The sequence below is a fragment of the Bison bison genome, unplaced genomic scaffold (genome assembly GCF_000754665.1).
Source record: "Bison bison bison isolate TAMUID 2011002044 unplaced genomic scaffold, Bison_UMD1.0 scf7180017864092, whole genome shotgun sequence".
NCBI classification, from domain to species: domain Eukaryota; kingdom Metazoa; phylum Chordata; class Mammalia; order Artiodactyla; family Bovidae; genus Bison; species Bison bison.
This window is the reverse complement of record NW_011494664.1, coordinates 1,092,365-1,108,835: the sequence shown is the minus strand read 5'-3', so window position 1 is coordinate 1,108,835 and position 16,471 is coordinate 1,092,365. Positions and strand designations below refer to the sequence as shown.

The 16,471-nt window shown below is 40.1% G+C and overlaps 1 protein-coding gene across 1 annotated transcript in view; it reads right to left on the bottom strand.

Moving 5' to 3' along the window:
* The window catches only part of SCARB2 (scavenger receptor class B, member 2), a 79,627-nt gene that overhangs the window by 23,805 nt on the left and 39,351 nt on the right, over positions 1-16,471 (bottom strand). The window contains exons 3-5 of the mRNA XM_010838141.1: positions 10,282-10,429; positions 7,893-8,081; positions 1,561-1,652 (exon numbers count right to left, since the gene is read on the bottom strand). Of these exons, the coding sequence (XP_010836443.1) occupies positions 1,561-1,652; positions 7,893-8,081; positions 10,282-10,429 (429 nt within the window). The remainder of the gene's footprint in view (positions 1-1,560; positions 1,653-7,892; positions 8,082-10,281; positions 10,430-16,471) is intronic.

Sequence of the window (16,471 nt, the reverse complement as noted above, 5' to 3'; positions counted from 1 at the left end):
GGAGAATCCCAGGGACGGCAGAGCCTGGTGGGCTGCCGTCTCTGGGGTCGCACAGAGTTGGACATGACTCAGGCGACTTAGCAGCAGCAGCAGCAGCAAGGATAGAATAGACATAACCAGCTAAGGGTGAAAAAGAATGTCGAAATAAGTGTAAATATATGAAATAATATATCAATATATAGTAATTGTATCAGTAGTTACAACACACATAGGCAAGAATACTGGAGTGGGTTGCCATTTCCTTCTCCAGGGGTCTTCCCAACCCATGCAGGAAAGTGAAAAGTGAAAGTGAAGTCGTGTCTGACTCTGAGCGACCCCATGGACTGCAGCCCACCAGGCTCCTCCGTCCATGGGATTTTCTAGGCAAGAGTACTGGAGTGGACTGCCATTGCCTTCTCAAGCTATATTATGTTCACAAGTAAATTTCTCTGTTAGCCTAGTACCCAGTCATCTAGTTATGCCTCCAAAGGCAACACTGTTGCCAGTTTCTTATATTCTTTCAGGGTTCTTACATCCTTGGGAATGAGTATGTGTATGCATATGTAAATATATGTGTATGCACCTGGATATATGTGTTATAACAAATTTAAAAAAATTTTTTTAATTTAAAAAGTTTTTGCTTTATAGAAAATTGTAAAGATAATATTCCACACCAGTTTTCTTGCCTGTATTTCTGGGAAGCTTTAAAGTAAATTTAATATTCAAGAAGAAAATTCCTCTTACCACAGTCCCTGAATAATTAGCCTCCTTTTTCTTGAAGATTTCTAATTTCTATGACCTAAAAAAATTATTTTGCTTTATGTGTGACTTAATTGCAAGTTGCCTCAGTTACTTTTTGGAGAAATTTGGTTTTGGAGGTAGTTTGTTTATAAATTATAAATGTGAAATAATTTTGAAATTCTATAGCAATGAACTGAAATGTATTTCACCATAAAAGAAAGATACACAAACAATGCACAATCACTAAATTAAAAAAAGAATCTCTTTCCTTCCCCCAAAACAGGCAGCAATTTGAAAAATATTTGCCCAGCAGCCACACATCACTCAATGTGGGTTCGACCCCCGGGTCAAGAAGATCCCTTGGAGGAGGAAATGGCAACCCACTCCAGTACTATAGCCTGGGAAATCCCATGGACAGAGGACAGCCCATGGGGCTGCAACAGAGTCGGACATGACCGAGCGACTAAACAACAACAAACAGTAACAAGTGGAAGAGTGAACCTTTTCACCGGCTTGTGATTCATGCTTTAACCGTGAGAAACCTACATATCATTCTATGGTAATTGTATACTAATACTAATACTTGTATACTAATACTAATACTTTAGTATTTAATCTGTGGAGTACTTAGCCCAATCCTGATTTACAAAATAATAATTTTACATGTTTAGACTGTATTATTTATATTATAGGATATTTTGCATAATTATAGATTTTTAATTGCTATATTTTTTACCCAAAAATGATTGTGCTAATTTTTTAAAAAAATAAAGCAGAAGTGGACATTCAATTTAAATGAAAATTGAAAAAATAATTATACTGATAAACCATTAGACTTACGTTTTCCCATTCCATTCCACAATCTTGGAAAAGTTAAGGTAATTGTCTTCTCCAGTTAGAAAAACATAGTCTCCATCATTAGTCCCATTTTTCTGAAAATAAGTGAATATGGTTATTTAAGACAACTGTGATGGTTCATTTTATGTGTTAACTTGGCTAGGCTACGGTGCCTAGTTGTTTGGCCAAACAATACTCCAGATGTTGCTATATATTGTAGATGTGATCAGTTCAGCTTTAGTAAAGGAGATTACTGTTGATAATGTGTGTAGTCTCATTTAATCAGCTGAAAGCTTTAAAAGCAAAATCTGAGGTTTCCCGGAGGAAAAAGAATTCTCTCCTCAAGACTACAGCATAGAAATCCTGCCTGAGTTTCCAGCCTGCTAGCCTGTCCCATGGATTTCAGACTTGCCACTTGGCAGCCCCCACAATCATATAAGCCAATTCCTTAATCCTCGGTTTGCTGGAAGTTCATCTGGGTTTTTCCATAATATCCTAGGGGAAAAGCAAAATGAACTTTCTGGCCAACCCAACATAAATCCCTCAATAAATATACAAATCTCTACTGATTCTGTTTTTCTAGAGAACCCTAAATGATACAGTAACTAGCACACTGAATCTTTATGAAACTGCCCTAGTGGAACCTACATGCCTCATGAGACTGAACCAGAACTAGGGAATAGAATGACTATTTGTTAAATCCCATATTGGCCATATTATTACTTTAAGGTTTTAAAAAGTATGAGCCCAATTAAACAATGGACAGAGAATTGAAGAGACACTTCTCCAGAGAAATCATCCAAATAACCAATAAAAACATGAAAAGATGCTCAATATTATCAGTTATTAGAAAAATGCAAATCAAAACCACAATGAGATACAACTTCATATCCATGAGGATGGCAATTTTTAAAAAAAGGAAAAGACCAAGTGTTGGTGAAGATGTGGAGAAACTAGAGCCTTTCTACACTGATGGTGTGAATGTAAAATGTGGCAGTTGCTATGGAAAACAGTTTGTCAGCTAGTCAAAAAGTTATACATAATGTTGCCATAAGACTCCAAAATTCCACTTCTATAATATACCCAAGAGAATTCTACTCCAAAATCTATATCTAATGGCCATACAAAAACCTGTATACAAATGTTCATAGCAGCATTATTCTTAATTGCCAAAAGTATAAATAAATCAAATATACATCAACTGAAGAATGGATAAACAAAGTGTGGTATATCCATACAACAGAGTATTACTCAGCCATGAAAAAGAATGAAGTGCTGATATATGCTACAACATGGGTGTGAAATCATTTATATGATTTCATATAAATTCCATTCCATTTATATGTATGTCCACAATGAAGTGAAGTCACTCAGTCGTGTCCGACTCTTTGCGACCCAATGGACTGTAGCCCACCAGGCTCCTCCACCCATGGGATTCTCCATGCAAGAGTACTGGAGTGGGTTGCCATTGCTTTCTCCAGGGGATCTTCCCGACCCCGGGATCGAACCCACAATAGGCATATCTATACATAGAGAGAATAGATTCAAGTTACCAGGAACTGGTGGGAATGAGGAATGGAAGAGACTAACAGTCTGTGGGTTTTGGGGCAGGTGATGAAAATGTTCTGGAATTACACAGTGGTGGCAGTTGCACAACTGTGTGAATATAATAAAAGCCACTGAACTGTACACTTTTCAATGCAGAATTTTATGTTAAGTGAATTATATCTCAATTAAAAAATAAAAAAGCATAAATCCAGGACCAGGACCTGACTATACTTGAATAGAAGAAAGTGACATTAATATAATTCCATTCTTCAACCAAAATTTTCTTGAGTTGTATATTCGTTCCAGGTTACACTTCTTAATGACACAGATACTCTGTACATTCTTACAAATTCTTCACCTGGAATGGAGTTTTGGTTTCCCAGAAATAGCATGCATTACTCTGAAACATTAAATGTTTAACCACTTAGCTTAGACCACATTTGAGTTAAGTGGAGGACTTTAAGAAGCAATATACACTTTTTTATTTTTTAGTATTTTGGTCTGTTTCTTCTTCGTCTTTTTTCTACAGAAAATTTATTTATAGAACTTATACGTACATATATATGTAATATACATATGTATAGCATATGCTACACACAATTTTTATACATATATACAATTTCTTTAGTTATGTGTATAACATATTTCCTGTATTATTAAAAGTTCTTCCTAGGTTTAACAACTTAATGACTTCATATTAGGTGGAAATAATTTAACCACTTTCTTATTACTGAATAGTTAAAAAATTTTTGCTACTATGAATAATGTATGTGTATCTTTATGATTAAAAACTTTTCTGTGCTTTTATTTTCTAAATAGACCACTGAAGGTGGTATTGTTAGATAAGAGAACATTACTTTTTTAAAGCTTTTGAAAGTTGCTCAAGATCACTCAGTGGAAAGAGCAAGATACATCAATTTACATTCCTCAGATGCCTTTTGTTAAACTTTGCTTATTGGGTCAACAAAAAAAAAGGGGTTCTTATTTCTTTTTGCATTTCTGTATTCAGTGAGGTTGAATTCTTTTTTCATTCAATCATTTGCCTTAAAAAAATTCATACCCTTTGTGAATTCTCTTTTCAATTTTTTTTTTTTTTTTGCCTACTTGGGTTCTTTTTGTCACAATATTATTTCACCAACTATGTCAATATGTCAACACTGTCCACATACATAATAGTCACATTGTGTCCCACATATGAAATTTTACATGACTTTAAGATATGAGAAGGGAGCATATCTGTTTGAGAGCAACAATGTGAACATACAATAAATGTAGAAGCATACTCACACAAAAGAATGTTGAACCACCAAGTTTTAAAAAGACACGTGTGTTACTTCTTGCAGTCCTCCACCTAACTCAAATGTAGGCTAAGCGAAGTGATTAGCATTTAAATATTTCAGTCACTCAAAGAGTTCTCCCCAACTGTTAGTGGCCTAAGAGTCAGACACAGAATATCAATGCTTCCTTGTTACTCACTAGAACTTTTCTTGTTTGAAGACAAATAGGAATAAATAGGTTTTGTGTTACTGCAGTAGGGACGTGGGTTGGATACAAGAAACATATTACTGCAGGAGGTGGGGAGATGTTCTGAGAATAAGACATCATTCATACTGCTAGCATAAAACATGCATAATCCATCCATGCAATAGGACCTCTCAAAGATACTTCCCAGCCACCATCATTTTATATAATACATCAAGCACTGGGAGGTGCTTAAACTCTTTCATGCCAAGGAAAACAGAGGTACCTTAAAATCAACAGGTACAGATATCCTGACTGGCTTTCCAGTACGCAACTAAGAGACACCCAGCCAGGTCTCTTGCTCTCAGGAGCTGTCTTGCTCTCACACTGTCTGTATCACCTCTTCCGACTCTCACATTCTGTCCCACCATTTTAAAGATGAAACAACCAAATCATTTGATTGTTTCATCATTAAAGTCTTTGAAGGAAAAAATGTTCGATGGCCTTAACTAAGGTTTTCTTCTTTAGTCACAAGGTGCAGTGGAGCAGGTGGCATGGTCTACGGGATCAGAGGGATATGTGGTATATATCACTGGGATTAAGGAAAGACTGGAGGCCAGGCTCAGACAGGTGCAGAGCGGTAGGTGCCAGCAAAGTACACAAGCCCACGGTCTGTCCCAGTCTTGAATGAATGGCAGCCTAAGTGTGGACCTCTGTAATGCTGGCGATAGTCAGTATTTGGCTAGAGCAGATAAAAAACTGAACAAAGAACACCTTTGCCTTTTTAAAAACAACAGTAGAGAGAGTTTATTTGGAAACACATACCTCCAAAATGGAAACATATACCAGCCGTTCATATTATTAGTAATTCAGGGTCTTCTTTTCTGACTGAGTCACAGAAAAGAAAAAACCGGTTCCGGATGTGTGTGTTGCAATTTACAGTTTGCAAAGCACTTCTGTGGACTCTCATTTTGGCTATTTCAAACAAGCTTTGAAGTGTGGATACCTTTAGTCTCAAGTTACAAATGATGAAACCGAGGTTCAGAGAAGTCCCTTGGTTATTAAACAGTCAGGACGTGGATCCAGACCCTCTGAGTCGATGTCTCATGCTCTTTTCCTGAATGTGGGAAATCCTTGCCAGGTACTAATCCAACTAAGCAATGCTAGGGTTTTTCACTAATGAGGTTTTATAGAGTTACAGTGGAGGCAGAGAAAGAAGAAAAAATAAAGTAAATCAACACATTCTTCCTGTGGGAAAGCAAAAGTACCAATTTCTTAAATCAGCCTGTAAATGTGAATTACATTTTTAACAGGTATTTAAGGATATTAGTTGTAAGTCTGAGGCATGCATGCTCAGTTGCCTCAATCTTGTCTGCCTCTTTGTGACCCCATGGACTGTAGCCCACCAGGCTCCTCTGTCTCCAGGATTCTCCAGGCAAGAATACTGGAGTGGGTTGCCGTGACCTCCTCCAGGGGATCTTCCTGACCCAGGGATCAAACCCACATGTCTTATGTCTCCTGCATTGGCAGGTGGGCTCTTTACCACTAGCGCCACCTGGGAAGCCCCATAAGTCTGATGAGGTCAGTGTAAAAACAAAAAGCAAGCTATACAACAAAAATTATCAGAGAAATACTGAGGTGTGAGGAATAGAATCTACTTGGCAGATGGGTGGTAGCCTTTGTATCTCTCTGTAGGGAGTTTCCCTGAAATTATTTCTAGACAGGAGTTTAGTCACAACTTAACAAGAAATCAGCGCTTCCTCTGGTCCCATGGAAGCTGGGCTCCTGTCAGATGGAACCTTCCAGGGAACATCGACTGAGTCTGCTTGCCCAGAGTGAAGGATTAAGGTTGGTGGGACCCTAGTCCTAGGACCCTCCTCCTCTCGTGACGGTAATGTCTAAAAGTTGTTTACCATTTTGTTTGAATAGTTTTTAAGTGTTATATATCCCTGACAGCACAGGGGCTGTGTTACCACCATTTACCAACTGAAATGCTAAGAGATTACAGGATGAGGTGATATTCTTCAGTAGTTAGAGCCAGAGAATAACCACAAATTTAAAGATGGGGAAATGAATCACAATTACATATCCTGCCCTGAACTCACCCTCTCTTCCTGAGTTTAAGTTTGTCATTTATCAACCTTTCAACTATCCATTTCACTCAAGTGTTTTTTTTGGGGGGGGGCAGGGGGATACAGACTTTAATTGCTTTTAGGTGGCACTAGCAGTAAAGAATCCACTTGCCAATGCAGATGTGAGACACACGGGTTCAATCCCTGGGTGGGGAAGATCCCCAGGAGAACAGAATGGCAACCCACTCCAGTATTCTTGCCTGGAGAATTCCATGGACAGAGGAGCCTGGAGGGCTACAGTCCATGGGGTTGCCATGAGCTGGACAGGACTGAGCAACTAACATTTTCACTTTCAATTTTAGTTTATTTCAAGCTCGAGCAGTTAATAACATATACTTCAAATAATAATTACTTGAATGCTGATATTTTTGGTTTGCTCAGTTGTGTCCGTCTCTTTGCAACTCCATGGACTACACAGTCCATGGGAGTCTCCAGGCCAGAATACTGTTGTGGGTAGCCTTTCCCTTCTCCAGGGGATCTTCCCAACCCAGGGACTGAACCCATTGCAGGCAGATTCTTTACCAGCTGAGCCACCAAGGAAGCCCAAGAATACTGAAGTGGGTAGCCTATCCCTCCTCCAGTGGATCTTCCCGACCCAGGAATTGAACCAGGATCTCCTGCCTTGGAGGTGGATTCTTTACCAGCTGAGCTACCAGGGAAGCCCATTTTTTGTGTTGCAAATCAAAGTAAATAAAATCTGCAAAGAAATGATGCAAAATTCCATGTATAAGCTAAATGAATCATAGGTGAGGGGTACATGGCGTTTCAAATTATCCAACATCTTTCACAAATGAGATGTCTGAAAATATAATAAGTACTTCCCATCCCTAACGTACTATCACATCCCTATTTAGTTTCTCGTTTGCCTTTGTCAGGCCGATCCATGGGTTTAGTCGCTAAGCCGTCGAAACAAGACTTGACATTGATCACTCATATTTACGACACTTTGAAAGATTAATGACACAGCCCCACTTCATACATTTTTTTCACACTCATTCAAAGTCAGTGCTGGTAGCATGTTGAAATTGTGGGAGAAGTTTTTCTTCCCCTACTAAAGCACTTTCTTATTTTTCACATACTCTACAAGAGATCAAGAATGCCAAGCAATTCACCCAAAGTGAAGATACAATCTGGCTTTGGAATGCCCTCCTCTTCAGCTGAACACACAGTTTCTGAAAAGAAAAATCAACTTACCCCATAAAACAGGCCAAAATAGGGAGAGACGTCGTGTTTGAAAGTGTTGATGAGGGATAAGATTTCATCTTTGTAACCCCAGAGCAGTTCATCCACAGTGTGGGTCACAAAGAGCTTCTGCCTGTAGGCCTTCAGCAGGGCCTCGATGATATCCCGAAGTAAGGGCAGCTGGGTCCATTCCATGGCGGTCTGAGGAGCACAGGCAAATTCAGAGAGCTGTGTCTGCACCCCAACCACCTATTGCCCCTTCAGAAAAGGGGGCTGCAGGCCTATATGTAAGTATTGAGATCAAACAGCTGAAAAATCAGCCAGTGAGCTCCTCTCTGGCTGAGACTGAAATCTCTTCACTTATTGTCCTTTCTCAGTATTACATTTCGTAAATGTGATCCTCACTTGCAACCCAGGAACCGCAGAAAGGGAACAACTCTTGCAGTGCATTGGCATCGTTGCCACAAGGTGGCACCCATCTTCCTCCTGATCAAGGCTAGAGGCTGGGGGCGCCCCCATAAACTGCCCCATTAGGCAGCTGGGCTGGGCCTAATCTGGCGTCTAATACTTTCCAGGTCCTGGGTCCACCATAATTGTCCAGGTGCATATGTAGTGGTCACCCAGGAGTTAGGATGGGAGCCTCCGAGGGAATGAGTAGAAGTTTCTTGGGTCTCATGTATTTTTATTAGCTATGCTGCTACTGCTGCTAAGTCGCTTCAGTCGTGTCCAACTCTGTACGACCCCAGAGACGGCAGCCCACCAGGCTCTCCCATCCTTGGGATTCTCCAGGCAAGAACACTGGAGTGGCTTGCCATTTCCTTCTCCAATGCATGAAAGTGAAAAGTGAAAGTGAAGTCGCTCAGGTTGTCTACTTGAAAGTTATACAGTCATGTCCGACTCCTAGCGACCCCATGGACTGCGGTCTACCAGGCTCTTCCATCCATGGGATTTTCCAGACAAGAGTACTGGAGTGGGGTGCCATTGCCTTCTCCTTTATTAGCTATAATCGCCGTTAAAAACAGAGCCCAATAAATCATACTAGGTTGGCTTCAACAGCCCAGTCTCTGCTATTTAAAAGGAGGTGGGGGAAAGTCAATACATATTTTGAGGATTAAAAAAAGTCCATCATAGGAAGCTAAATATGTACACACTACTATATTTAAAATGGATAACGAACAAGGACCTATTGGAACTCTGCTCAGTGTTATATTGTGCCAGCCTGGATGGGAGGGGAGTTTGGAGGAGAATGGATACATGTCTGTGTATGGCTGAGTCCCTTAACCAGATATACCTCAATACAAAATAAGAAGCTAAAGAAAAAAAAGTAGCAAGCAAATTCTATTGCTAGAGTTTCTGAACAAAAACAAGAGGGAAAATAAACACTTTAAATATGATCAGCTACCCTCCAAAATCCTAGAGACACGCTTATTTGCACAAGTCTGATCCTGAATACACAGGAAGAAACTGAAAAAAAAAAATCTTAAAATTTGCACTTTGTCACCATTTGAAGAGACCACATTTGAAAGACCTCAAAAAGAGTCTAAAATGAACTTTAAAGAATGGAATTGCTAAGTCACTTTAGTCGTTTCCGACTCTGTGCGACCCCATAGATGGCAGCCCACCAGGCTCCCGTCCCAGGGATTCTCCAGGCAAGAACACTGGAGTGGGTTGCCATTTCCTTCTCCAATGCATGAAAGTGAAAAGTGAAAGTGAAGTCGCTCAGTCATGCCCGACCCTCAGCGACCCCATGGACTGCAGCCTTCCAGGCTCCTCCATCCATGGGATTTTCTAGGGAAGAGTACTGGAGTGGGGTGCCATTGCCTTCTCCAAAGAATGGAAGGGGAAATATATATATATATATACACACACACACATATACACACACACATATTAAAAAATTAAAATATATACATATTAAATATATATATATATATATATACACACACACACACACATCTACATATATAACTTAATAGCTCCTAAAAGCCCCATGGACTGCAAGGAGATCCAAGCAGTCCATCCTAAAGGAGATCAGTCCTGGGTGTTCACTGGAAGGACTGATGCTGAAGCTGAAACTCCAATACTTTGACCACCTCATGCGAAGAGCTGACTCACTGGAAAAGACCCTGATGCTGGGAGGGATTGGAGGCAGGAAGAGAAGGGGACGACAGAGGATGAGATGGCTGCATGGCATCACCGACTTGATGGACATGAGTTTGGGTAAACTTCGGGAGTTGGTGATGGACAGGGAGGCCTGGTGTGCTGCGATTCATGGGGTCACAAAACGTTGAACACGACTGAGCGACTGAACTGAATTGAACTGCAAAGTAAAACTGTAATAGACTTAGCTTTTTCCTTTCTTCTAAAATCCACAATAATGAGATTTAAAATGCCTACTTACCAATGCAGGAATATTTAATGTTCTAAGTAAGTCAATTTTTGGGTCTCCAACAGATTTGTCTCGTTCAAAAACATAGGCCTTGTTGCTCACAGCAGATATTGTTGTTCCATTATCTCCAAATTGAATATCGTCCTTGTTTCTGAGTTCCCTAAAAGAAAGAAAAGGATCTTGTTTGAAAATAGGCAACACTTTGTTAAGTAATACACTTTTCATTTTTTTCATCATCAAAGTTATTTTTAATATAACATTCTCAGTATACCGGGAGAAACTGCAGATACTGACCCCCCTAAACACTGGAGATTCCAGCTATAATGTGGGAAGGAAATAAGACCCCAGAGAGAGTAAAAAACCTGTTGCTTTCCTTCTATTCCCCCATAATTTGGAAAAGCAATATGGGGTTACTTTGACTAGGCAATCAAAGCCAATAACTCTCTCCGAGGTTATAGTTTGGTTCCAAAACATTTTCAGATTTTTCAGTTCATAGATTCAGTTTCCATTTCAATATGTCTACCAGTGTCTTTTTATTTCTAAGTTGAATTCAATTGAAAATTAATTTAACAAAATAAATGTCCAAGGCTTAGTCAATTAGAGGAGTTCACTCAGTGTTTTGATATCCAGTTCAGCCTGGTTCAGGAGAGTGCCCCCAAATGAGGTATTGGCAAAGTTGGTAGGAAGTGCCTAATGCCAGGCCTGGGATTAGGGTGAGGGAAATGATGCACCTGTCTTGGGTACTAAATGTAAGAGGGGCCCAAACACTCTGTAATCAAAATAAATAATATTTTAATGCAATTTAAAAAATCAAAATTAATTCCAAAAGTTCATGATGAACAAAATATCAGAATTTTACATAAAAACAAGACCGATGTTTTGTTCATTAAATGCCTCATGCCAGTTGTGAACCTGCCTGGTCCACAGTAGATGGTCATTAAATTCCCATGTTTTTCCTTCTCTCCCATGGCTGCGTACTATTCTTCCTGTTCCATCTAGGGCTGTGCTGTCTTACCTGGTAGGCCTGTGTCTGCTGAATGTTTGAACTGGGGCTAATTGGAACTGAAATGTGTTGTAAGGGTGAGATACACACCAGATTTCAAAAACAGTACCAAAAAAAAAAAGAATGTAAAATACCTCAATGTTTTAATGTCAATTACATGTTAAAAAGATACTATTTTATTCTGTGTATTTTTAAATTGAAGTATAGTTGCTGTGCAATATAAGTTACAGGTTTACAATATCAGTTCAGTTCAGTCACTCAGTCGTGTCCAGCTCTTCATGACCCCATGAATCGCAGCACGCCAGGCCTCTCTGTCCATCACAAACTCCCGGAGTTCACTCAAACTTATGTCCATCTAGTCGGTGATGCCATCCAGCCATCTCATCCTCTGTCGTCCCCTTCTCCTCCTGCCCCCAATCCCTCCCAGCATCAGAGTCTCTTCCAATGAGTCAGCTCTTCACATGAGGTGGCCAAAGTATTGGAGTTTCAGCTTTAGCATCAGTCCTTCCAATGAACACCCAGGACTGATCTCCTTTAGGGTGGACTGGTTGGATCTCCTTGCAGTCCAAGGGACTCTCAAGAGTCTTCTCCAACACCACAGTTCAAAAGCATCAATTCTTCGGCACTCAGCTTTTTTCTCAGTCCAACTCTCACATCCATACATGACCACTGGAAGAACCATAGCCTTGACTAGACGGCCCTTTGTTGGCAAAGTAATGTCTCTGCTTTTGAATATGCTATCTAGGTTGGTCATAACTTTCCTTCCAAGGAGTAAGTGTCTTTTAATTTCATGGCTGCAGTCACCATCTGCGGTGATTTTGGACCCCCCCCCCAAATATAGTGATTCACAATTTAAAAAATTAATTTATAGTTATTATAAAGTATTGGCTACATTCCCTGTTTTGTACAATATAATCTTGTAGCTTATTTTATACCTAATAGTGTGTACCTGTTACTCCCCTACCCTTAGACTGGCCCTTGTTCCCTCCCCACTGGTAACCACTAGTTTGTTCTCTATATCTGTGCGTCTACTTCTTTTTTGTTATATTCACTAATTTGCTGTATTTTTCAGATTGCACATAGAAGTGATATCATACAGTAATTTACCCTGCTGTGACTTATTTCACTTAGCATAATGCCCTTTAAGTACATCTAAGTTATTGCAAATGACAAAATTTTATTCTTTTTTTATAGCTGAAGAGTACTCAATTGTATATGTGTATATTTGTGTGTGTGTATACATACCACATCTTTATCCATTCAGAAATGATACTATTTTAGAATGAGTAAAATAAACATATATTATTTAAATTAATTGCTTGTTTCTTTTTACTTTTTTGAATGTGGTTACTAGAAAAATCTGAAATTCATATGTGATTCACATTATATTTCCACTGAATAGAGCTAATTTAGAGTTTATAATTCTGACACAGGCATTGGGCAACAGGGTTACTCACCATCTCCTCCAGAGGCCTTTCCTGACCACAGTCACAAGTTGGGTTTCTCATCCCTATACCACACCTCTGGCACTCAGTCATAAACCCCTTAATGACATAATTTAGATTGTAAATGAATAACCTTAACATCTCAGGTAAATTGTAAGTAAGTCTTTTTTTCCCTTGGAAAAGGGTATCTGGATAATTTTAAGGCTTTAATATAAATTTGAAAACTGTTTTGAAGACTCTCAAATATAATCATTTCATCACTTAATATAGTCATTGATCAAAAACAGCTCTGTGGGGTTTCTCTGGTGGCTCAGTTGGTAAAAATCCACCTGCCAGTGCAGGAGATGCGGGCTTGATCCCTGATCCATAAGGAAGATCCAGAAGTTGCTCCCTGCCTTGGAGCAACTAAGCCCGTGCCCCACAGCTAGTGACCCTGTGCTCTAGTGGCCAGGAGTAACAACTACTGAAGCCTAGCAGGCCTAGAGCCTGTTCTTGGAAACAAGAGAAGCCATCGCAATGAGAAGCCAGCATACCATGGCTAGAGAGCAGCCCCTGCTTACTGCAATCAGAGAAAAGCCCTCATAGCAATGAAGACCCAGCACAACCGAAATAAATAAATAAAATTAAAAAACAAAAAACCAGCTCTGTGATGACCTAGAGGGGTGGGATGAGAGGTTCAAAGGGAAGGGATCTATGTATATATACAGCTGATACACATAGTTGTACAGCAGAAATGAACACAACATTGTAATGCAATTCTACTACAATTTTAAAAAAAGAGGCGGGTGGGAAGGAAAAGAAATCAGTATGCCCCTTAAACCTGTTCTAGATTTTAAAATAAAGAGACAAGCAAACAAGAAACAAATGCTTACCTACACATGTATGAAAGTAGACGAGTCTCTGTTCTTCTCTAGTACTAAACAGCAAGTTATGCACAGTAATATAAATATCTGAGACTGCACAGCTCTTCCAAAGGTTTGACCACACAATGCTTTTTGATTTCACAGAGGACTCCTGAGAGTCCCTTGGACAGCAAGGAGATCAAACCAGTCAACCCAAAAGGAAATCAACCATGAACATTCATTGGAAGGACTGATGCTGAAGCTGAAGCTCCAATACTTTGGCCACCTGATGGGAAGAGCCAACTCACTGGAAAAAACCCTGATGCTGGGAAAGATTGAAGGCAGGGAGAGAACGGGACAACAGAGGATGAGATGGTTGGATGGGATCATTGACTCAATGGACATGAGTTGGAGCAAACTCGGGGAGATAGTGAAGGACAGGGAAGCCTGGCGCGCTGCAGTCTGTGGGGTTGCAAAGCGTCGGACACGACTGAGCGACTGTACAATAACAACTTAAAACTACCTGGTATGGTCCCTGCTGCTTAGAAGCTGAAAATAAATCCTACTGATGTCAAAGGCCCAGGACAGCACAGGCTCAGAATACAGTTTAGTATCTGCTAATCACAATGATGGTCCCGGTCACTCAGAAAAGGTTGAGTTATGCCCCATGAATTATTTTAATATGGCAGGAAAATAAATGATTGATTTGAGATTACTTCATTTAAAACCATTTTTTAAGAAGTTTTTACTTTTTAAAACAAACAAAAAAAAATTTTTTTTTAACTCCTGAAGGTTCAGGCAAAAACCTCACCACACAGAAGGCAAACAATATGCCTGAGATCAGGAAATCAAAAGGAAAAATTTTAATCAGTTGAAAAACTAACATCTCTGCTGTATCTAATTTCTCAGAGGTGTTGGATAAATTAGATACATTCAATATCACCACATAATCCTATCTCCCTTGTCATTTTTGTTCTCCATTCACCCAAGGCTCTCTGTTGAGGATTCCTGTAAGAAGTGGCTAGGCACACTGAGTACAGTGCAGGTTGAGATCTGACTGCCAGGCTTCGCATTTAATCCTGGCTTCATCTGTTACTAGCTTCATGCCTTGGTTTTCTCATTTATCAAATGGAAATAATAGCACTGCTTCCTTGTAAGGCAGGCTTCCCTGATGGCTCAGATGGTAAAGAATCCACCTGCAATGCAGGAGACCTGGATTTGATCCCTGGGTTGGGAAGATCCTCTGGAGAAGGGAATGGCTACCAACTCCAGAATTTTTGCCTGGAGAATTCCATGGACAGAGGAGCGGGGCGGGGGGAGGGAGGGGGCGGGGCACAGTCCATGGCATCTCTAGGAGTTGGACATGACTGAGAGACTAACACTCTCGTTTTCCTTGTAGGGCTGCCATGAGAATTAAATCCACAGAAGCTTGTCATCCAGTCAGAATACTACTGAGCACATACTAAGTGCTTTAGGAAACTTTAGCTTCTAGTACCCAATGGGAAAAGCAAAGGAGAAAAGGAAAGATATAAGCATCTGAATGCAGAGTTCCAAAGAGTAGCAACGAGAGATAAGAAAGCCTTCCTCAACGATCAATGTAAAGAAATAGAGGAAAACTACAGAATGGGAAAGACTAGAGATCTCTTCAAGAAAATCAGAGATACCAAGGGAACATTTCATGCAAAGATGGGCTCGATAAAGGAGAGAAATGGTATGGACCTAACAGAAGCAGAAGATATTAAGAAGAGGGGGCAAGAATACACAGAAGAACTGTACAAAAAAGAGCTTCATGACGCAGATAATCACAATGGTGTGATCACTGACCTAGAGCCAGACATCCTGGAATGTGAAGTCAAGTGGGCCTTAGAAAGCATCACTACAAACAAAGCTAGTGGAGGTGATGGAATTCCAGATGAGCTATTTCAAATCCTGAAAGATGATGCTGTGAAAGTGCTGCACTCAATACGCCAGCAAACTTGGAAAATTCAGCAGTGGCCACAGGACTGGAAAAGGTCACTTTTCATTCCAATCCCAAAGAAAGGCAATGCCAAAGAATGCTCAAACTACCGCACGATTGCACTCATCTCACACACTAGTAAAGTAATGCTCAAAATTCTCCAAGCCAGGCTTCAGCAATATGTGAACCGTGAACTTCTGATGTTCAAGCTGGTTTTAGAAAAGGCAGAGGAACCAGAGATCAAATTGCCAACATCTGCTGGATCATGGAAAAAGCAAGAGAGTTCCAGAAAAACATCTATTTCTGCTTTCTTGACTATGCCAAAGCCTTTGACTGTGTGGATCACAAAGTGTGGAAAATTCTGAAAGAGATGGGAATACTAGACCACCTGACCTGCCTCTTGAGAAACCTATATGCAGGTCAGGAAGCAACAGTTAGAACTGGACATGGAACAACAGACTGGTTCCAAATAGGAAAAGGAGCACGTCAAGGCTGTATATTGTCACCCTGCTTATTTAACTTCTATGCAGAGTACATCATGAGAAATGCTGGGCTGGAAGAAGCACAAGCTGGAATCAAGATTGCCGGGAGAAATATCAATAACCTCAGATATGCAGATGACACTACCCTTATGGCAGAAAGTGAAGAGGAACTAAAAAGCCTCTTGATGAAAGTGAAAGGGGAGAGTGGAAAAAATTGGCTTAAAGCTCAACACGCAGAAAATGAAGATCATGGCATCTGGTCCCATCACTTCATAGGAAGTAGATGGGGAAACAGTGGAAAGTGGCAGATTTTATTTTTTTGGGCTCCAAAATCACTGCAGATGGTGACTGCAGCCATGAAATTAAAAGACACTTACTCCTTGGAAGGAAAGTTATGACCAACCTAGATAGCATATTCAAAAGCAGAGACATTACTTTGCCAACAAAGGCCTGTCTAGTCAAGGCTATGGTTT